This window comes from Gavialis gangeticus, unplaced genomic scaffold, assembly GCF_001723915.1.
Source record: "Gavialis gangeticus isolate Ggan-Ray unplaced genomic scaffold, GavGan_comp1, whole genome shotgun sequence".
Lineage (NCBI taxonomy): Eukaryota > Metazoa > Chordata > Crocodylia > Gavialidae > Gavialis > Gavialis gangeticus.
Genome location: NW_017729006.1, coordinates 16879110 through 16898071, shown reverse-complemented (window position 1 = coordinate 16898071; position 18962 = coordinate 16879110). Strand labels below are relative to the sequence as shown.

At 40.4% G+C, this 18962-nt stretch overlaps 1 protein-coding gene across 1 annotated transcript in view; it reads left to right on the top strand.

Annotated features, from left to right (window-relative positions):
• The window catches only part of LARS2 (leucyl-tRNA synthetase 2, mitochondrial), a 151393-nt gene that overhangs the window by 80761 nt on the left and 51670 nt on the right, over positions 1 to 18962 (top strand). Inside the window, exons 11-14 of the mRNA XM_019508888.1 lie at positions 4655 to 4770; positions 6701 to 6984; positions 10988 to 11086; positions 14677 to 14814. Of these exons, the coding sequence (XP_019364433.1) occupies positions 4655 to 4770; positions 6701 to 6984; positions 10988 to 11086; positions 14677 to 14814 (637 nt within the window). The remainder of the gene's footprint in view (positions 1 to 4654; positions 4771 to 6700; positions 6985 to 10987; positions 11087 to 14676; positions 14815 to 18962) is intronic.

Genomic DNA, 18962 nt, shown 5'->3' with positions numbered 1-18962 from the left:
CTGCTTTAATGTCCTGGGAAAGGTGTTCCCATGCGTGGTGCAGGAAGAGGCTGAGTGGCAAATGTAGATTATAGCATGGTAATCAAGCTACAGTGTAGGACCTTTCAGTTTCTCTGTCCAAATGTGCAGTTTTCTGGAAAGTAAGTGTATGTAAAAGATTGGAACATACCAAAAAACAAAACCAAGCCATGAGTATCATTCATGACCACAATTGCTACAAAGTTCCTTTTGTTTTATATAACTGTTTTTAAAAGTTCTTAATAGTTTTGTAAGCTACTCAATTTTCTTAAGTTATTGGTAGCAGTATTCAGAAAAGAAAAATTGAATAAATCACGATACATCTAAACTACTAGCTGTGATGTGAACTTAACTGCATGGTTTGGACCTTGTTAGCCCAAAAACTAGAGAGTACAGAGTGTTTCTATGATGTGTTTAAAAAGAGAAACAGACCAATGAAAAACACAAAATGTTTGCATGAAGAGATGAGATTTTGGTTCACTGCAATTTTGTGCAATTTCTGTGACCTTCCTTTTCATTTTCCTTTAAAAAGGATTAGATAAGCTTTTTTTCTCTGTGAGAGCCCTATGTGTTTGGAAGGTGTGTGTGAATAAGTATAGAGATGGGAAGATAGAAGGAAAGAAAGCAAAGTATTTCGTGAAGAATTTTTGATTTTCTTAGATCAATTTTTTTCTTTTAAGAACTTACTTTTCTTGGTTGCAATGAATATTTTTTTCAAAATGTGAAAGGTTGCAGTCAGTATTTTAGCTGTCTTCCAGTTTATGCCTTTCTTAACTGTCAGAGGATTGCAGTAAGTTTTTGCATCCTGAGCAACAGCTATAGCTGCTAATATTACATCCCCTCTAGTTGGCACCAGGGACTGGTATACCAGTAACCTACCTCTAGCTATGTTGCTGTTAGTCGCATCCCCATGCCAACCTTTACAAAGTTTTACAGCCTTTTAAATATGTTACAACACCCTCTTAAAGATTTTAAATAAACCAGACTATTTTATTACAGAAAGGTGAGATTCAAAGAGTCTCCAAATTTGTACATGCCTGTTTTATTTATGCATTTACTGCACAGAAACCTATATACATACATTTTGGATACAGTGAATTGGTCCCTTGTGGGGGTGCGGGTGGGGGTGAGAAAGGAACTCAGTTTTCAGGCAGGTACCATATTTCCTAGAATCCAATACTAGTTTCTTTCACCCATTTAACTGGGACAGCTCAAGGTGGCTTGTGCACCATAGGAGTACAGGGGAGACTGGATGGTGCGGGGGGGGGGGGACACTGGGGAGACTGCAGGGGAGACACGGGAGAGATGCTGCTACCTTTTCTCCTACCTGTCACATACCTCCTTGCCATTTGCCCCCCTGCTACTGGTTTCCCTACTGCAGCAATGTTAGGTGGATGAATTTAAGATGGCCCTCTAATAATTAGATTATAACACTTATAATTTTCTAAGTATAGAATCTTAGAATCTATTGGGGGGTCATCTTAAATTCAAGTAATCTTGGAATCTGGTAAATAAAGTAATCTATTGTATGAGTATTAGAATGGACATGCAATACTGTCAGTATGAGTATGGTTTCTATGTTCTTGGTGTCATATTCTTTATCTATTAATGATACCAAGCCATGCTGGATTATTTAAACACTTATTTTGCTTACTTCTCTTCTCATTTGTACATTGTACTTTAAATAATACTCCACTGTGTTTGCAGAAGTCAAAATGTATCAGAACCATTTCTGAAATCAGTCAAAATCTGAGTACAACCTGATTATCATCTTTCATTTACCTTGTCTGTTGGTATGTAGCTGGTTTTTAGGTACATTGGATACTTCCCAGACTTTCCCAGGAAATTCTGGATACCAATTGTTGAGTTCTGAGAGAGAACAATGATAACATCATCCACTGTAAAATAAAATACATTGTGTGGGAACTGCCTTCTCATTTGTAGAGCATATTGTGAACCCCTTTGCCCTGTTGTGAACTACAGGATTCTTTGACAAATTATTAAGATATGAGTACATGGTGCTTTAATAGTGATTTTAAGAATTGCAAAAGAAAGCATGTGCTTTGGAAATTAAATATTGATGTCCCATGTTCTTTTCTTTGTGCTTTTGGTTTTCCTTAGTTATCTGCTTCTCTGTTTCCTTATATTGATTTAATTAACATAATAAGCAGCTTAGTGGCTGAGTGATGGGGTATGTTAAACTCTCTCTTGAAGATCTTAATTTGTATTGTGAGAATTTCAAGCTGGTCAGGAAAAAATTCTGAGAGCCTATGGTCTGTGAAATCAACAGTTGTTACTAGGAATAGGGAAAAAATGCTAATATGATATTCAGGAATTCATTTGTCTGTTGCAGACAAATCTGCAATGAAGATTATTTAAAATGGAACAAAACCACAGAAAGGACATACAAATTAATTTAGAAACTTATAGATTAACCTATACAAGATATAAAAATAATATATACTGTATATACCTAAATCCAACACAGTTGTGCATTTAAGATGACCCCCAATAATTAGTTTCTATTTACGGAAAAATTATAAATTTGTTATAATTTTCCATGTGTAGTATCTAATCATTGGAGGGTCATCTTAAATTTGTCTCCCCCCACCACTGGAAAAAACAATGTGGGGAAAGGTGGCATGGGGGCCGGCCAGAGACAACTGTAGGGGGGTGTGGGGACCGGGGCAGATCAGCCTGTGTGAGGCCCCTTTAACACTGCGAGGGATGGGGCCATGGCCACTCTGCCCAGCTCCTGCCTGGCTCCGCAGAGCCCCCCAAAGTGCGGGGCTCAGGGCGTTTGCCCTGATTGGCACCCCCCTCCAAAGTACAGGCTTGAAGCAGGGAGAAGGGAAGTCAAACAGCCTGCCCCTTGCCCCCTAACACCTTGACGCCTGCCCCCTGCTACTTGCACCGCCTAATACCTGCCCCTTTGCTGGCTGCCCCCTTGCCTGGCCCCCCTTGCTGCCTGCTCACCCCCACTCTCCCTGCCTCTGTCTCCCTGCATGCAAGCATGTACTCCGTGCCCCCAGGTGGAGTCTGCCTGCAGCTGTGCCAGAGCTGGAGCAAAGGTAAACAGTGGAGCAGAGGTTGTGGGGGGGCAGCAGCTGCAGCTCTGACACCCTGACCCGAGCTCCAGTCAGGGCCATAGCCATAGCAGCTGTCTGACACCCTCCCCTTCCCCACTTTGTACTCAAATCCCAGATGAGGGTTTCCCTGCCCAGCATATTAAATGTGGAAGGAAATTTCTCAGATTTGAGTAAATACAGTAATTAATATTTGATTTCAAATATATTTAAGGAAAATAAGGGTTTTGTAACTCATTACGGAAACACAGTCCTCTTGAGTGACATATGGCAGCTATTGAATTGCATGTAGGAAAACTAGAGGGGAACTGTCAGCTTGTATCAATGTGAATTAGGGTTATTTAAAAATAATGCATCGCATCATGATATTGGTAAGTTGCAGAAAAAAGACATCCCTGTGGGTTAAAAGAAAAGTGTGTATTCAGAATGTATGACTGTCCCAAATAATAAGCCTTATATATTCTGACTAAATGACTTATTCCAGCAATGGTAAGAAATACTCCCTGTAACAATATTCTTAGTAGAAGGGTGATGTTATTCTGAAGTGGAATTGCTAGAGATTATTTTTTAATGGTCAAGGAGAAGGTTTAAAAAAGGAGCATGTTAGTCTATCAAATTTTAAAGATGCATTAAAAAAGAGAAGTCCTTATATTTATTTTCAGACACCTTAACTTATAAAAATAGTATTTAAAACAACTGTGATCTTCCTCATTCATATCATTTGTTCACTTTTTGCATTTATCTCTACTTAATGTTTTAGCTTTGTCTTAAATTAATTTCTAAACCACTTTACTTTTAGTTGTCCTGTGCCTAACGCAGCATTTGCTACTTGGGTTGCAAACACTGTAGCGTGTTCCCCACCTTAGAAGTGAATAATTCCCTTAACTGTATAACACAATCCCAGACCCAATTTCTTGTCTATTGCTTGCATTGTAATACACATCGATTATCTGCATATTTGTTAAACCTATAGCATCTTCAGCCTCCAGAGTCTACTTCATAACTTAATTATGCTCTGGTAACTTCACTGTAACTCTAATTATTTACTTGTAAATCATTGTACTCCATTTAACTGTGCCAGGAACAGGAAAACAACTTTTAAAGGGCTGTTATTAGAATCCTTGAAAACAAAGGGAGCTAGTCCATTTCTTTAAATAAAGATTGTTGTTAATGCTGTGGTATCAGCAGCTCTGAAACCGAGTAGCTCTCCTTATTTTCAAGGTTTCTAATAGTTTCTGGGCTGCTATTAGTGGAGAGCTGTTTTTTTAGATCCAAGGGTGTGCACTTAGAGTAACTGAATTTCACCATCTCCTGCCTCCTCACTCCCTCCCCTTCTCCCAAACACCCCGTTTCCCCCCCCACCAAAAAGAGCGGGGGGGGGGGGGGAAAAGAAAATGCTTTTGTACGGCTTAAGTTTGATTTAAATTTTTTTTTAAAGTTTTTTTAAGACTTAAATGGGTGTCATGAACTGAACATATTTTCACCCAAAACTGATGAGGAGTTGTCACATTACTCAGTTCCAGAACTGATTATTTTCCCCCTTTTGTTAGGAATTCCTAGCACTAATCCAGAAGATGCTGCAGTAGCTCAGAACCTGGGTCTTCCTTTCACTGAAGTCCTTGAAGTGCTTCCAGATGGTTTGGAGAAAATGATCAACTCTGGAGAGGTTGGTGCATGAGAGCACAGTAATAATGCAAGCTAAAATCACAGCTTGGAAAGAAGTTGAATATTTTGCAAGTTTCAAGAGACTTAGGCCATGTGTACACTAGACTTCTGCTGGGATAGTCATGTCATTCAGGGATGTAAAGAGATGTCTGTCATTTTTTACTAAAAAAGCTGTACTGGTAAACATCTGTGGTATGGGCACAATTTATATTAGCAAACCTGCACTTTTACCAGTATGGGTTGCTTTACTTGTGGGAATGGGTTAACTTTACTGGAGCAAACGACAGCTTTGTAGAATAGCTACATCCACACTGGAGAAATTTGTCAACAGTGTACATTGGTATTCCTATGCTGGTAAAGCACTTCTCCTGTAGACATAGCCTAAGACTTATATATTGAAGGACCCCTCTACACATGCAGGTAAAGGCGCAATGGGTTCTAATGCGTGATCTACACAGTCTCACCTCCTGCCATCCCACATGCATAGCAGGAGGTACAATTAGGAATCGTGCATTAGATCCCATTGTGCCTTGCTGCCAGTGCAAGGGGAGCCCAAGACAGTGATCTCAGGCTGCCTCTGCATCAGCTCCCATGGGTGCAAGCCCCTCAGCCGACGTGTGAATGCCACCGCCACTATGAGCCTCATGAGTTCTAGCCATTACTGCAAGCCCCACACCTCAAGTCTCATAGCAACAGCAGCCTTCTCCCTGCTGTTGCTACTGTGAGCCTTGCAGCTGCCAACACTACTCCCACTGCAAGCCCCACAAGCCAGTGAGGCTCACAGTGGCAGCAGTGTTGTCCCCACTGTGAGCCCTGCAGTTGACAAGGCTCATAGCAGGGGCAGCGCAAAGAATGCTGCTGCTACTGCAAGCCTTGTCAGCAACAAGGCTGACATTGGGTAGTGCACCCCTATAGCTGGGAGCCCCTCAGTTGATGGGGCTTCCAGCCATATGGGAGCACTTGGCCACATGTTCAAGTAATGGCACTATTAGAACAAGTTACAAGGTTATTACAGATTTTTTTGTGGAATAACTTTATAGCTTATTGCTTCTTTTATCACACCATAAATTGGTTGAACATGTAGCTAGCTCACAACTTAAGAGTGATTACCTGGTTAACTGTGCCTTACGTATGAAGTGTAGAGGGAATCTAAGAGAAGAAAATACTGTACTAGTATGAATTTTACAATGTAGATGGAAGAATGAATTCCATATACAACATTGCCGAATGCTTATTCCTCTTCTTTATTTATACATTTATTTTAGACTAAATATTAGCTTATTATTCCTTTTGCTCATATTTCTTGGAAATTTTGATTGTAGGCCAGTTTAGTAGTTTACAGCTGTGTAACAGATGTAACTCTAAAATAACATTGAAGTCCTTTTGACAACTGCAAGTATTAAGATCTGAAGAAAGGTGCTGTTCAAAAGGAAATGGGTTTAGCGTCTGCCATAATTTGAGAGGGGTAGGCCCAAATGTTAAAATGTAGTGCTGGGGGAGGGGGCAGAGAGTAATTAGAATGACCAGGAAGAGGGAAGCTGATTTACCACCCATCTTCTTCCAGTCTCTACCTTGGAATATTTATATTCCAGATGCCTTGAAGCAAGTCCCCTAAACAAAGGATAACCCATAGTAATTGCAGATATCTGGCCATTAAGGACGAGAAGTGTATAATGGGGTCTCTTCAGCAGTGTCCTGTTCAGCCCGTCAGGGACAACTTGTTTATGTACTTTTGAACAGAAATATGCTCATGCACATGTGAGGGCCAAGGGTATATAAAATAGGCATAAGGTATATAAAAGGGCTTATAAAATAGATATTACATGAGGCATCTCTGCATAGATTGAGTTTCTTACATATCTGCTAAGTACATGAACAATGATGTTTTGGGAAGAGCATAAAGTTCATCTGCCTTTTTATTTGTTTGTCAGTTCACAGGCATGACTAGGCAGGAAGCATTGAAAGCCCTAACCCAACAGGCCAGAAGTAAAGAAGTAGGTGGAGACCTAACAAGTGATAAATTAAGAGACTGGTTAATATCTCGACAACGGTACTGGGGAACACCTATTCCCATAGTTCACTGTCAGACCTGTGGTTCTGTCCCTGTGCCATATAAGGATTTACCTGTGGTGTTACCCAATGTAACCACCTTTACAGGGAAGGGAATTTCCCTTCTACAAACTGTTCCAGAGTGGATGAACTGTTTATGCCCAAGGTAAGAAAGTGTTACTTCCTGTAACTCTTTGAGCCACAGTGTTACAGTCCCTGACTGCAACAGGTGAGGAACCATAATGCACCTCAACAGAAAAATACTAATTCTGTTGCTTGATAAATACCTCCTTGAGAGAGAATTTATTGCTTTTATAAGTGGGGAAAAGCAAGTGGGGAAAGATAGAATAGTTTTTTCCTCTTTCATTTCTTTATAGTAGTTCTTGCTTCATATGGCAAAATTTGTCTTTGGCTTCCAACAGCAGAATTTGTAGGGAATATTTTATTGTTTTATTTGCTCTTGGAAATAACACACACATCTTGTTCTTTTTGGACCAATTATCCAAAAGCAAAGGTAAGATGGTAGTTCTCCTGCAGCATATAATCTCATATTTTATGAAGATTCAGATATTTGGCACTTATATATACTGTAGCTGCAAATGATTCAAATGGGAGGAATTAAAAGGTTATGCATCCTTAATTCAGATTGTGATCATACAGTTTGTTGCCCAGCCCTTTAAGAAAGGAAGCGTCTTGTTCAGATTTAGAAGGATACAGATTAGTTTAGAAAATCTCTTGTTCTGTCTGTTGGGCATATTAGGTGTTGGATATATTAGCGTTTGTGCTCAGCCTTGGCATATCTTCAAGTATCTGTTAGAGACAATTTCCTTGTCAGATACTATAGAACACTGTTGGCAACAGAACCAGGATTATTATTATCAAGATACCATGTAGAATAACAAGATACATAAGTATCTGTAAGGTTCCCACTTTTCATAAGACAAGAGCTGTGAATTTCTGGCTTTCCCTGATCATTTAAAGTGTAAAATATTAATGTGGTTCTCTTTTGTAATGAGGAGCCTTAATTACAGCAGATCTGTGCTTGTCTGGGAACAGGTTGACCTGTGTTAATAATGCACCCACAAACATTTTCTTTAAAAAAATGTGTTTTCTTAGGCATGCATATTTACATGACATGCAGTAGCATGTTTTGGAGTATGGCTGCTGCACAGCCATCTCTCTAAATTAATATGTAATAGAGCTTTCAAGAATGTCCCCAAGTCTAAATTTATTAATCTTTACTAAAAGGTGCTCATTTGCGCTCCAGACTTCTTACCGATTTAAATTTGGAAAGGACTTTATCGTGAAGAAGGAATGCTAATGATTTTGATCTTCACCAATTAGTTGTTGTTTCTGCAGGATCTCAGTAGCAAATATATGTAAAAACTAATTAATGGTTCTTGCTTACTTAACAACAATAGTATACTGGGTCAGTTCATTAGCCTAAGATGTGCCTATTACTGAAGGTAAAATGTCTTACCAATATTGAGCTACTGTTAATTTGACTGCTTCATGTGGTTGCTGTTTCAGTATTCCTGTCAATGTACCTGCCTGTCTGACCCCCTCAACCTGTCTCGCTCTACCTGTGCACAGTCTTCTTAATATGAATGCTCTGATTTTCTTTGCCACTTGAGGGAGATTCTCATCCTTACTTTTACCTTCCTTTTCAGATTAATTGTTTTTAATAGGGATTGGGGAGGGGGAGTAAAAGGCTGCAGAGAGATAAGAAGCTTGGCGTGGTCATGTGTTGTGGGTATACAGAAGTAGTTTTCTGATGCTGTCACCAGACATCAGTAGAAAAATATGCATAATACTTTTTCACTGGTTCTACAAATATCAATATTCTGCTTGGCTGGTTGGGTAGCCAGAGTACAGTGACATGCACACTGCACAAATGTGAAGAAGTACCAGGCTGTCAGTGTGCTAGTGAGCCTTGCTCATAAAGAGTTGAGAAAGGTATCATTCTGATTTAGTAGCTGTAAAATGTCCCTGTATCCTCTTGGAGAGATGGTTCTGTTTGAATGTAATACCTTTATTTTGTAAAGAGTGCACTACCCAAATCTCTGGGCATATATGAGATGTTTAATATATTTGACACTTTAACGTAAAAGGGCAACAAGAAACCTGTTTCTGTCAGTACTGTTATTCACACAGAAGTAGAAATATGTTAATGGCAGTTGGTTTTGCATGGAGACCAGACTGGAGGAAAAAAGTGTTGGTATTCCTCTAAAGGTTGCTCACAAGTCAACATTCCCTGTTTACTACAAATTATGCAAGCATTCATAAGATTGCTTCTCTTCTGTCTTCTTTGCTCGGCTAAGTTAAGAATATGGATAATAATTTTCATTAGGCACCATTCAAGATAGAAGAGGCAGTTTGTCCCTCTCAAGATGTTTGTAGACTCAAACAGACATGACTATACCTATGCTTGGCTCACCTTCTGAAGTATATGATCACAGTCATAAATGCTGGAGATTTTTAATGGGATTCTAGTTTCTGCATCATGAGTTAACAGCTACCAAAGAAAAGTCAGGGCTTCTGACCTGATGCCCTTTGCCAGTCCAGCCCTTTGCAACATGTATTTTAGGTCAACACAAAAAATTCAGTGAGCAAGGAAAGTAAAGGCTTTCTACCAAGACTATTCAAACATCAATCCTCCATAATTACAACTTGGACTTTTATCTCTGATGCCTTTTTTTAAATGAACTGTTTCACAGAAAAAGAGGTGATATTTTGGGTGTCCCAGAACCTGAACACGATGAAACTTCAGGGAATTTTTACATGTGCTCCAGGGATGGGTGGAAGAGGAATGCTTTAGTTAGGGTGGCTCTGAGAGCTGCTCTAATTAAAGCGTCCACAGCATCTTGTGTAGCAGTATCCCCACGCTTCAAAATAGCAGTGAAGGCACTTTAACTAAAGTTTGTCAAAAAGCTTTAGTTAAAAGTGCCCCTGCTACCATTTTGAAATGCAGGGACACTGATACACAAGATGTGGAGTCTGGCTGGAGCATGCTTGAGCACACTCAAGCAGACTTCTGACTATAATTGTAGCTCATCAAAGTAACCTCCCCATGTGTACAGGGATCCTTATACACTAAAATGACACCAAGAATCACAGCCACAAGTTAGAAGAAACCAAGACTTCTGCTAAAAATGTTGTTTAATTTGCTGCATATAGCTTGCTTTGCCAGTCAGACAGGCAGCCACATGCTGTGCTGTCTAAAGCTTCCAGGAACGCTAATGAATTAAAGATACAATCATTTAAGTATTAAACAGCCAGCTGACATTCTTTGTGTTATATATAGTGTGCACATGTTGACCCTAGGTTGTAAAATTTCATTTGTGCTATAAATTTGTCATTGCTTTAGCAGCTATAATGTTAAAAGCTGAATTTTTGCAATAAACGTAGTCAAATGTGGTTATTTGTTCCCATAAGCAAATTGTTTTTATTGAAAGTGGGAAACAAATGAAAAACTTGTCCAGATATTAATTTCTGATTTTGAAACTGTTTGTATATGCTGTCAGTGTAATGTCTAGCAAATATTGATTCTCTGTACAGCAACATTCACAAATTTAAATAGTATTACAGTGACTGGGAGAAACTTGACCCATCTCAATAAAAGCTGAAATTAAACTAGATTTGTTTTTCCTGGGGATTTTAAGAGGAATCTCAAATAATCAGAAACAACAGTCCTTCCTATCAAGGCAGAAACAATCAAATGTAACCTTCCCTACTGGGAAGGGTCATATAATGATTTAGTACCCAGATATTTTATGGTAAAACAGCTTTCTTTACTTTTGAGCATGCATAATATTTTTTCATTTCTTTAAAATGTAAGAAAACACATCCCCTTTTTTCATTTCTAGAAGTACTAAGACTGTTTAGCACCAAATGATATAGAACTGGAAGGGACTTCCTAAATGCTTGTTGTTGTTAGGTGACCATGTCATATAATTCCTGTTCATTAATTTATCTAGTTAGACTTCAAAACTGAATAGATTTTGGGTTTGTCTGGGTATTTTTCTCTACTACCCCTGTTGGAAAGTAGTTACAGAACTACACTGCTCTGAGTATTAAAAACATTTCAGTCTGTAGCCTACATTTTTTCATAACCAGTTTATATCCATTTATTCTTGTGTCAAAATTCTCTCTTCATCTCTGTTGACCAGGTGCAAGGGACCTGCAAAACGTGAAACAGACACCATGGATACATTTGTTGATTCTGCTTGGTATTACTTGAGATACACTGACCCTCATAACTCTGATAGGTAAGGCATCTAGGCATCTTGCAAACAGGTACATAGCCATGTAGGCCAGTCTGCTTTATAAAGTGAAAGAAAGGGAAATAGCAGGGAGCCCTGGTTTTCTGAATGCTGCCTGGCCTTGGATACAGCACAAAGTAACTTAGGAAGAACTGTCCTAAGGCTATGGCATCCAGTTCTGGTATCCTCTGGGGATGGGTGAAAACAGAGTTTGAAAACAGTTGTTTTACTAGCTTGGAAGCTGAGAGACAATGTACACAGTCTTCCTGAAAGATCACTGTGGGACAGGGAGTCCAAGAGATTCTTAGCTGGTAAACTAAGGAGCTTTATTACCTGAAGGAGCTATTAAGGATGACTGCTTACCACAGCTCTTACCTTTTTAAAATTTTGCTAAGTGATGCTGATCACTGCTTTCACAGTAATAAACTGAAGTCTTTTTTGTGACTTTGAAAAGGCACCTGCTTTTCCATTTGCTAAGTCTGGAAACAGTAAGTGGAACTTCCTTAATTTGAAAAATGACTTTAGTTTTCCATTTTTTGTTATCTGAAAATATGGCTTCTGCGATTGATACTGATGCAATTAGTTGGCAAGAAGTGGTCAATGGGACATTTTCCCTCAGTGTCCCATCAGGGTCTGGGGGAGCATCCATTCACCAAAGCCCCCCAGGGGAGGACAAGAAACAATGGGCACAAACTGACTGAAGATCACTTCAGGCTAGACATAAGGAAACACTTCTTCACAAGTTGAGTGCAGAGGGTTTGGAACAGGCTGCCCCACAGAGGTGGTATGGTCCCCCACCCTGGTGATCTTCAACGAACATCTGGACACCCATGTTGCTGGGGTCATCTGATCGCAGCAGTCTTTCCTGCCCAAGTCCCGGGTGGGGCTAGACCCAATGATTTGTAAGGTCCCTTCCAGCCCCTAACAACTATGAAACTTTGAAACTATGAACTACAGTAGCCAAGACTGCTAATTGAGGTCAAGTACTAATATGAAGTATCATCTTAGTACTATGCTGTTTATTTCAGTTACATACATCATTAAAAAGGTAGACTCTAGATATGCTGGGTATTGGTGAGTATGGCAAGATGGGCAATTATTTAGCTGTTTATTCACTTCATATTCTAACTTACTAATAAGCTGATTGTGCCCTTGAGGTGTTCTGTCATAGTTGGCATTAAAGTGTTCTGCACAGTGGCTGACTCAGCTGTCCAGAAACATGTTTTATATAGGCTTGCCAGATTAGATAGCTTCATGCAGTTGCTGGACAGCCAGCAAGTAATTACTGTTTCTTGAATACTTTTAAGAGCCATTGGGTAGGCAGAAAGACAGCAGTAAATTGGATACATTGTCTTCTTGTTTAGGAGCTCAGTCCATCACACAGATAACTTCAACTTTCCTGTATAGCAGAATTATGTAAGGAACTACTATACGTGTATGGTGGGATCCATCTAATCTTTACTTGTCATTTTCTGATTTAGAGTTTATGACCACCACGTTAAACATGTATATTTGTTAAGAAATGTTATCTGTTTAAAAAAATTGCTGGATCTTCTTTTTAAAACAAACTCTGTCATTAAAACCTTTTAAATGGTTTGGTTGCCTGCTTAGTTTCTTTTGTTATCTTTTGCAGCATAGGGTACTAAGGTTGATTCTCTTGGCACAGGGTGAGGAGGAGCCAAGAGTTTTGGTTATGAAGATACAGGTGTATAAGAAAGGTTCCATGTATTAGATGTTGAATGCATACATTGCTTGTATTTCATTAGAGGAGTAATTTTTAGCTGATGTGCCATAGCACCCTAGGGTTTTGTGAGATCCTTTCAAAGGTTCTGTGGTACCTGGCCCATGTGTGAGGATGTAAGCACTCTCCTCCCCCACTCTTGCAACACCCCATACCTGCTCCAGCATCCCATGGGCAAGAACACCTTCAGCTGCTCCTCTGGGGATTCCTGTGACTGCTGCTCTCAATTTTTGAGCAGCATGTTCTCCTGGGGGAAAACATGGGGCTGCAGAGCCATGCTTTTTAGCCTGGCACATTTCTTCTTTCCACCAGCACCACTGCTCCTCAGCCCATACTTCTCCCATACTACCAGGGCTGGCAGGAGGGTCTGTGAAGTCAAATGGCTCTTGTCACTAGTGTGGGAGAGGAGGAGCAGCCTTGGCAGCAGAGCTATGCTTGCAGGTAGGAACCAGGGACAAGGAGGGGGCAAGCAATGGAAAGAGTAGGGCATGGCAGGGTAAGGTCTTGTCTCCAGTGCCCTCACATGGCATCAGCTAGATTCTAGTTCAGTGATTCTTAACCAGGATGCTGCTAAATCCAGAGATGTTAAGGAGGGGTGCCTTGAGGCTCAAAAGGTTTGGGAACCACTGCATTAGGTAATATCTTTTAAATAAATTTAAATAATTTAATAAGTTCCAGAGCACATGGGCATGGATCAAGGTTTGCAACTTAAACTTTAAGGTCTTTTCCACACACATGTATTTTAGTAAGTTAGTTAAACCAGTGAAAAACCGTGTATGGATACTTTGATTTCAATTTCATTTAAATGGGTTCCTGTGGACTTAAGTTAAACCAAACATTATCTGCATTTATACTAAAATGAAAATATCCATGCTGATTCTGCACTGGCTTAACTACATCGGTTTAAAATCACCATCATGCATATAAACAGACCTTTTGTTCCATGCAGTCAAATTTGAATACCAAATCTGAGCCCTCTGGACTTACGGAAATTTCATGTCTATTTTGAAACCCTGTGTACAACAACAGTCAGTTTTGGGGTTTTGATTAGTTCATTTAAAGATGCATAAAATTCTGACCCAGTGTTTGCTATTGTGGTCTTGGCTGTATAAGGAAGCATACTTAATAGAATACATTTAAAAAAACCCCCTCAGTTTTCTTAATTAACCAAAATGATTCAGAAAGTAAATTTCTGAACTCTGCCTTGAGGAGGCAGTTATTTGCAGGAGGTTAGTAAATACACCCTGAAGATGTGAATCATTTTTTTAAACAACTGGTACAGTTTTTTTGAGGTTTCAGGTTATGATGCTCCAAATGAATGTTCAGAATAAGTTTTGAAACACTATAATAAAATATCATATTGCCCTCTAATGGTTGCAACATAAACCTTAAATTTTTCTTCAGTGAAGTCAGCAAAGTAGTTTAAAATTGGAGTTGTCATATGTTTTTTGAGAGATACAGCTATATATATATACATTGCACAAGTTATTAGTTTCACACAAAAGAGATAAAGTAATGACACCATATTTAGGAAGTACCAATAAACAGGCAAATAATTACATAGTATGTTTGTACATATGTAAGTGATGCATATGAAATCCAAGTAATGCATCTAAAATGTATGAAAATCACATTAAAGTGATCTACTTTTCTATAGCTTTATAAAATTCCTGAATAGATTTTGTAATTTCACATTTAAAGGCTTTTAAAAAATTGAATTAAAAGGAGCAAGTAGAAAAATAAAAAGTATTTTAAAATATTCATGCAGCTCAGATTAAACAGCTGTTTCCAATTAAAGGCTAATGAGTTATTCATTGTACGTTATTTATAGTACCTTTTCTGTTTTGTATTTTAGGCCTTTTAATAAAGACTTGGCTGACTACTGGATGCCTGTGGATTTGTACATTGGGGGAAAGGAACATGCAGTTTTGCACTTATACTATGCTAGATTCTTCAGCCATTTTTGCCATGATCAAAAGATGACCAAAACCAAGTAAGCATTATTAGATTGTTACAGTCTATGGAAATTCATTCAGGTTTCACTTGTATAACTTCATTGGCCCCCAGGGGTATCAATGATACTTTTATGCAGGTTGAGTATTTCATTGTGTAAGCCTACATTTTCCTGATTGTCAAGCTCTGATGAGTGATTAGTTTTTTGCAGCTTCTACTACTATTTTTTGTTTACTCACATATGTTTCATTTGCATTTTGCAATTAACTTGCTTAGGTTTCATATTGGTTACACATGGACTTAGACCCTTATGCTATAAAGACTTACATATATGATTAACTAATGCCCACAAGAGCTTGCCAGGCATTTGCTCTCTCTATCAGCATAAAGAAAACAGTTGTACTAGGACAGGGGGTTCCACAAGATCCATCAATCATCCTCAGTGAGAAGCAGTCCAAAAATTCAGCTACCTGGGTTTTACAGTTACTACCAACCTCTCACTGGATGAAGAACTTAATGTTCATATCAGAAAGGCTGCCACCACCTTCAGCAGACTAACTAAAAGAGCATGGAACAACTCAAAGCTTACAATCAAGACCAAAATGCTAGTGTACAAGGCTTGCGTACTCAGCACTCTCTTGAATGGTAGGGAAACATGGATAGCTTATGCACCTCAAGAGAAAAGGTTAAATAGCTTTCACCTGCACTGTTTATGCCACATACATCAAATGGCAAGATAAAGTTACCAACACAGAGGTTCTTCAAAAGGCAAATTTACCAAGTGTGACATCCCTACTCAAACACAGATGACTGTGCTGACTAGGCCATCTGAGCAGATCGGAAGATAGATGCATACCCAAGGACATGCTATATGGAGAACTGTCAGGAGGAACGAGCAACAGGACATCCTAAGCTTCGCTACAAAGACACATGCAAGTCAGATATGAAGGCATTTGGAATCAATCCTGACCAATGGGAAACCTTGGCAGGTGACTGTAACAAGTGGCATCATTGTCTACTGTCGTCATTGATGTTTTCCCAGGGCATCAAAATCCATGACAGAAATTGGCTCCAACAGCATGATGAGAAAAGATATCATAGGAAGCAAGCAGCTCCCAAACCACCCAACATGCCATATACATTTGTAACCACTGCCACAGATCATGCAGATCTTGGATTGAACTATTCAGTCACGTGAGACATTGCAAATCATCTATGTCATAGGCTGCAATATCCACTGTCTCCTGTAGACGAAAGGATGCCAAAGTTGACTGAGTAATGCTGTTTAATGTCAGTTTGCTTAACTTTGTCCACTGTAAGTTGTCACATTAATTTCCCTTGTGGAAAGTTAAGCATTTGCATGAGTTTTTGCAGGATTAGTGCTTAAATGTGTGAAATAGTTCCCAATAATATAAACCTATATTAAATATATATTGGTTAAATATACGAAAATATATTTAGCTGATAGCAGATTTTCTTTCCTTTATCTGCTTTTTCCATTGCAGACAAATATTATCTGCCTTATCACTTTCCTTCTCTGAGGGTTGGAGTTGGCTCTGAGTTAAGGATGGTAGATGTAATCTTTGACGTAGGGAGTGTGAGTCTGTATGTTCTGACTCATCTTAAACTTTCATTTTGACATCCCCCTCTCCATCCAGGTGTTTGGAAGGAAAACCTGCCGTCATTGTGCATACTAGAAGGACAAGACAGGAAATGAACTAGACTAGCCCTTCCCAGCTGGGGAGGTATGTGGGAGTGACAGACAGTCCTATTGCACAATGTAGCATTGTGCTGTCTACTAGGTAATCCTCCAGGGCTCATTGTTGATGTGATCTCTTAGCCTGCAGTTCCTGTGAAGTCCCCATGCTTTACTTCAGTCCACAGATGATACCATGACATAAAAGAAAACAATTGCTGTACACGTTATGGGCATTGAGCTCTTTAGGGCACATTGTTTTTGCTACCAAATCAGATTTCAAGCAGCCATGAGACAGAAAAAATATTGAGGAAAATAAGCCTTTTGAATTTTTAAAATGATCCTAAAGGTCACCTTTTCTCCCCTTGGGCTGGATGGACAGTGTGCCACCTGCCTATGGGATAGATTCAGCCAGTGGTCCTCATTCAGTGCCCAGGGCAGGCACAGTGGTCATCATTCAGCCATGCAGAGGGGCATGGGGGGGTAGCCTGGCCCCAAGCTAGCCCTAGAGGGATAGAGGCATTACTTGGCCCTGTGGAGGAAAGGGAGTACAGCCTAGTCCCAACCCAGCCCCACGGGAAAGGAGGAGGTGGAGGAGGGCCCCCAAAATAGTCTGGTAGGTGGGTGTGGCTGCCCTACCCAGCCCCATGGTGGGGCAGGGGAGAGGAAGGGGGCATAGCCCATCCCTGATCCAGATGTGGAGGGTGGGGCTGTGGCCCGGCCCCACAGTGGGGAACGAGTTTGTAGCCCAGCTCCAATGGGCCATGCAGGGCTTCACATTTGAGAATTTGATGGGGCAGGTGGGCTGCTGTATTAAGGGCCACCTCCTGGCCACCAAACATCTTAAGCCCCATAGGCCAAATGCCACAGTTCACTTCCACGGGCCATATTTTGCACACAGGCCAGAGGTTAAGCACCCCTGCTATAGGTTATTACATAGTCATTTGACCATAGATGGCTTCTATTTCCATTGAGCACTTCTACCAGGGAAATGGCCCACAATGAAAACAGTGTTTGTTGTCTTACTAACCTGATGTTCAGCAAACATTTCTAGTCTCACTTTTTGACCTGACTAAAAACTCCCTTTTAAAGACCATTCACAGAAGGGTGGAGACTTAAGATGGTCTAGAACAGAAGGATGTCACATTCACAAAAGAAGAACTTCCTCAGTCAGCCCTTCCCCGAACAACTTTCTGTTTTCCCAAAGGTTGGTTCTATTATAAGGGGTATAGAAGAGATTGAGGTCCCCAACACTTTCTGTCTCCTTAAGACACTGCGCCTGGTAGAAGAAAGAACTTCAGAGCTTTTCTCTATAGGTAACATGGTAGAGCAAAGTGTCACTTCAGCGACAACAGGTTCAGAGAGGCATGAGCTTTTGTAAACAGTAGCCTGCCTTGTCCACTCATAGGTAGCCAATGTCCACTCATAGGATCTGACAAAGTAGGCTGTCACCTATGAAAGACTATTAACTGATACCATTACAAGTCTTGAGGAACTGCCTACATAATATTTTGTGTCACTTCACTCCTATATTTTAACTCACAAATCTGTTAAGTAACCATTTAAAAAGGATGTTTTTTAAAAACCTGGACTAACAGATTTTTAATATAATATTAATGCAATATTAGGTTGAAGATTTTTATCAGAAATGCCAAGTTCAGAGATACCTTTAACTCTGTCCCCTTTGAGCACAGTATTCATGACAATAGAGGTACTGCAGGGTTGTTCATTACTTAAGCAGCAAATATGCTTTAAAGTAAAATGAGGTATTTGTTAGGGGTGTGTGGATAAGGATTTTCTTGGCCAATATGATGGCGATTATTAACCAGCCATATCCAGTAGCTGATCCAACCAACCGATCCAATAGCTAGTTTATAAGAATGCAGCCCGGCAGCTTGGAGAGCAGCCTCTGCTGATACATCTGTGGAGGAGAAGAGGTGTGGGGAAGGAAACAGGTGTGAGGGGGTGCATACTGGTGAGGGAAGGAGTAGGGCAGGGGCAGGCACTGCCCAGCCACAGTGGTAAATGCAACCCTGGAAGTGGTCCTGAGCCTGCAGCAGGCAGCCTGCCTCTGCCCTGCGCACAAATCCAACCTGTCCAGGGTGGGCACATGCCCCCCATGCCTCCCCTGGGGGTGCGCGCAGTAGCAGGGAGCCACTCCTCCTCCCCACTCCCCACACCACCCGAATGAGCTGTCCATGACTCTGCTCCACTCTTGGGGTCACATTTCATAGATTTCATAGACATTAGGGCTGGAAGGGACCTTGAAGATCATCAAGTCCAGCCCTCTGCCCCAGGGGCAGGAAGCCAGCTAGGGTCATAGAATCATAGAAGTAGGGTCAGAAGGGACCTTATAGATCTTCAAGTCCGACCCCCTGCCAGGGCAGGAGAAAAAACTGGGCTCAAATGATCCCAGCTAGGTAGGCATCAAGCCTCCTCTTAAAGACCCCCAGGGTAGGAGCCAGCACCACTTCCCTTGGAAGTTGGTTCCA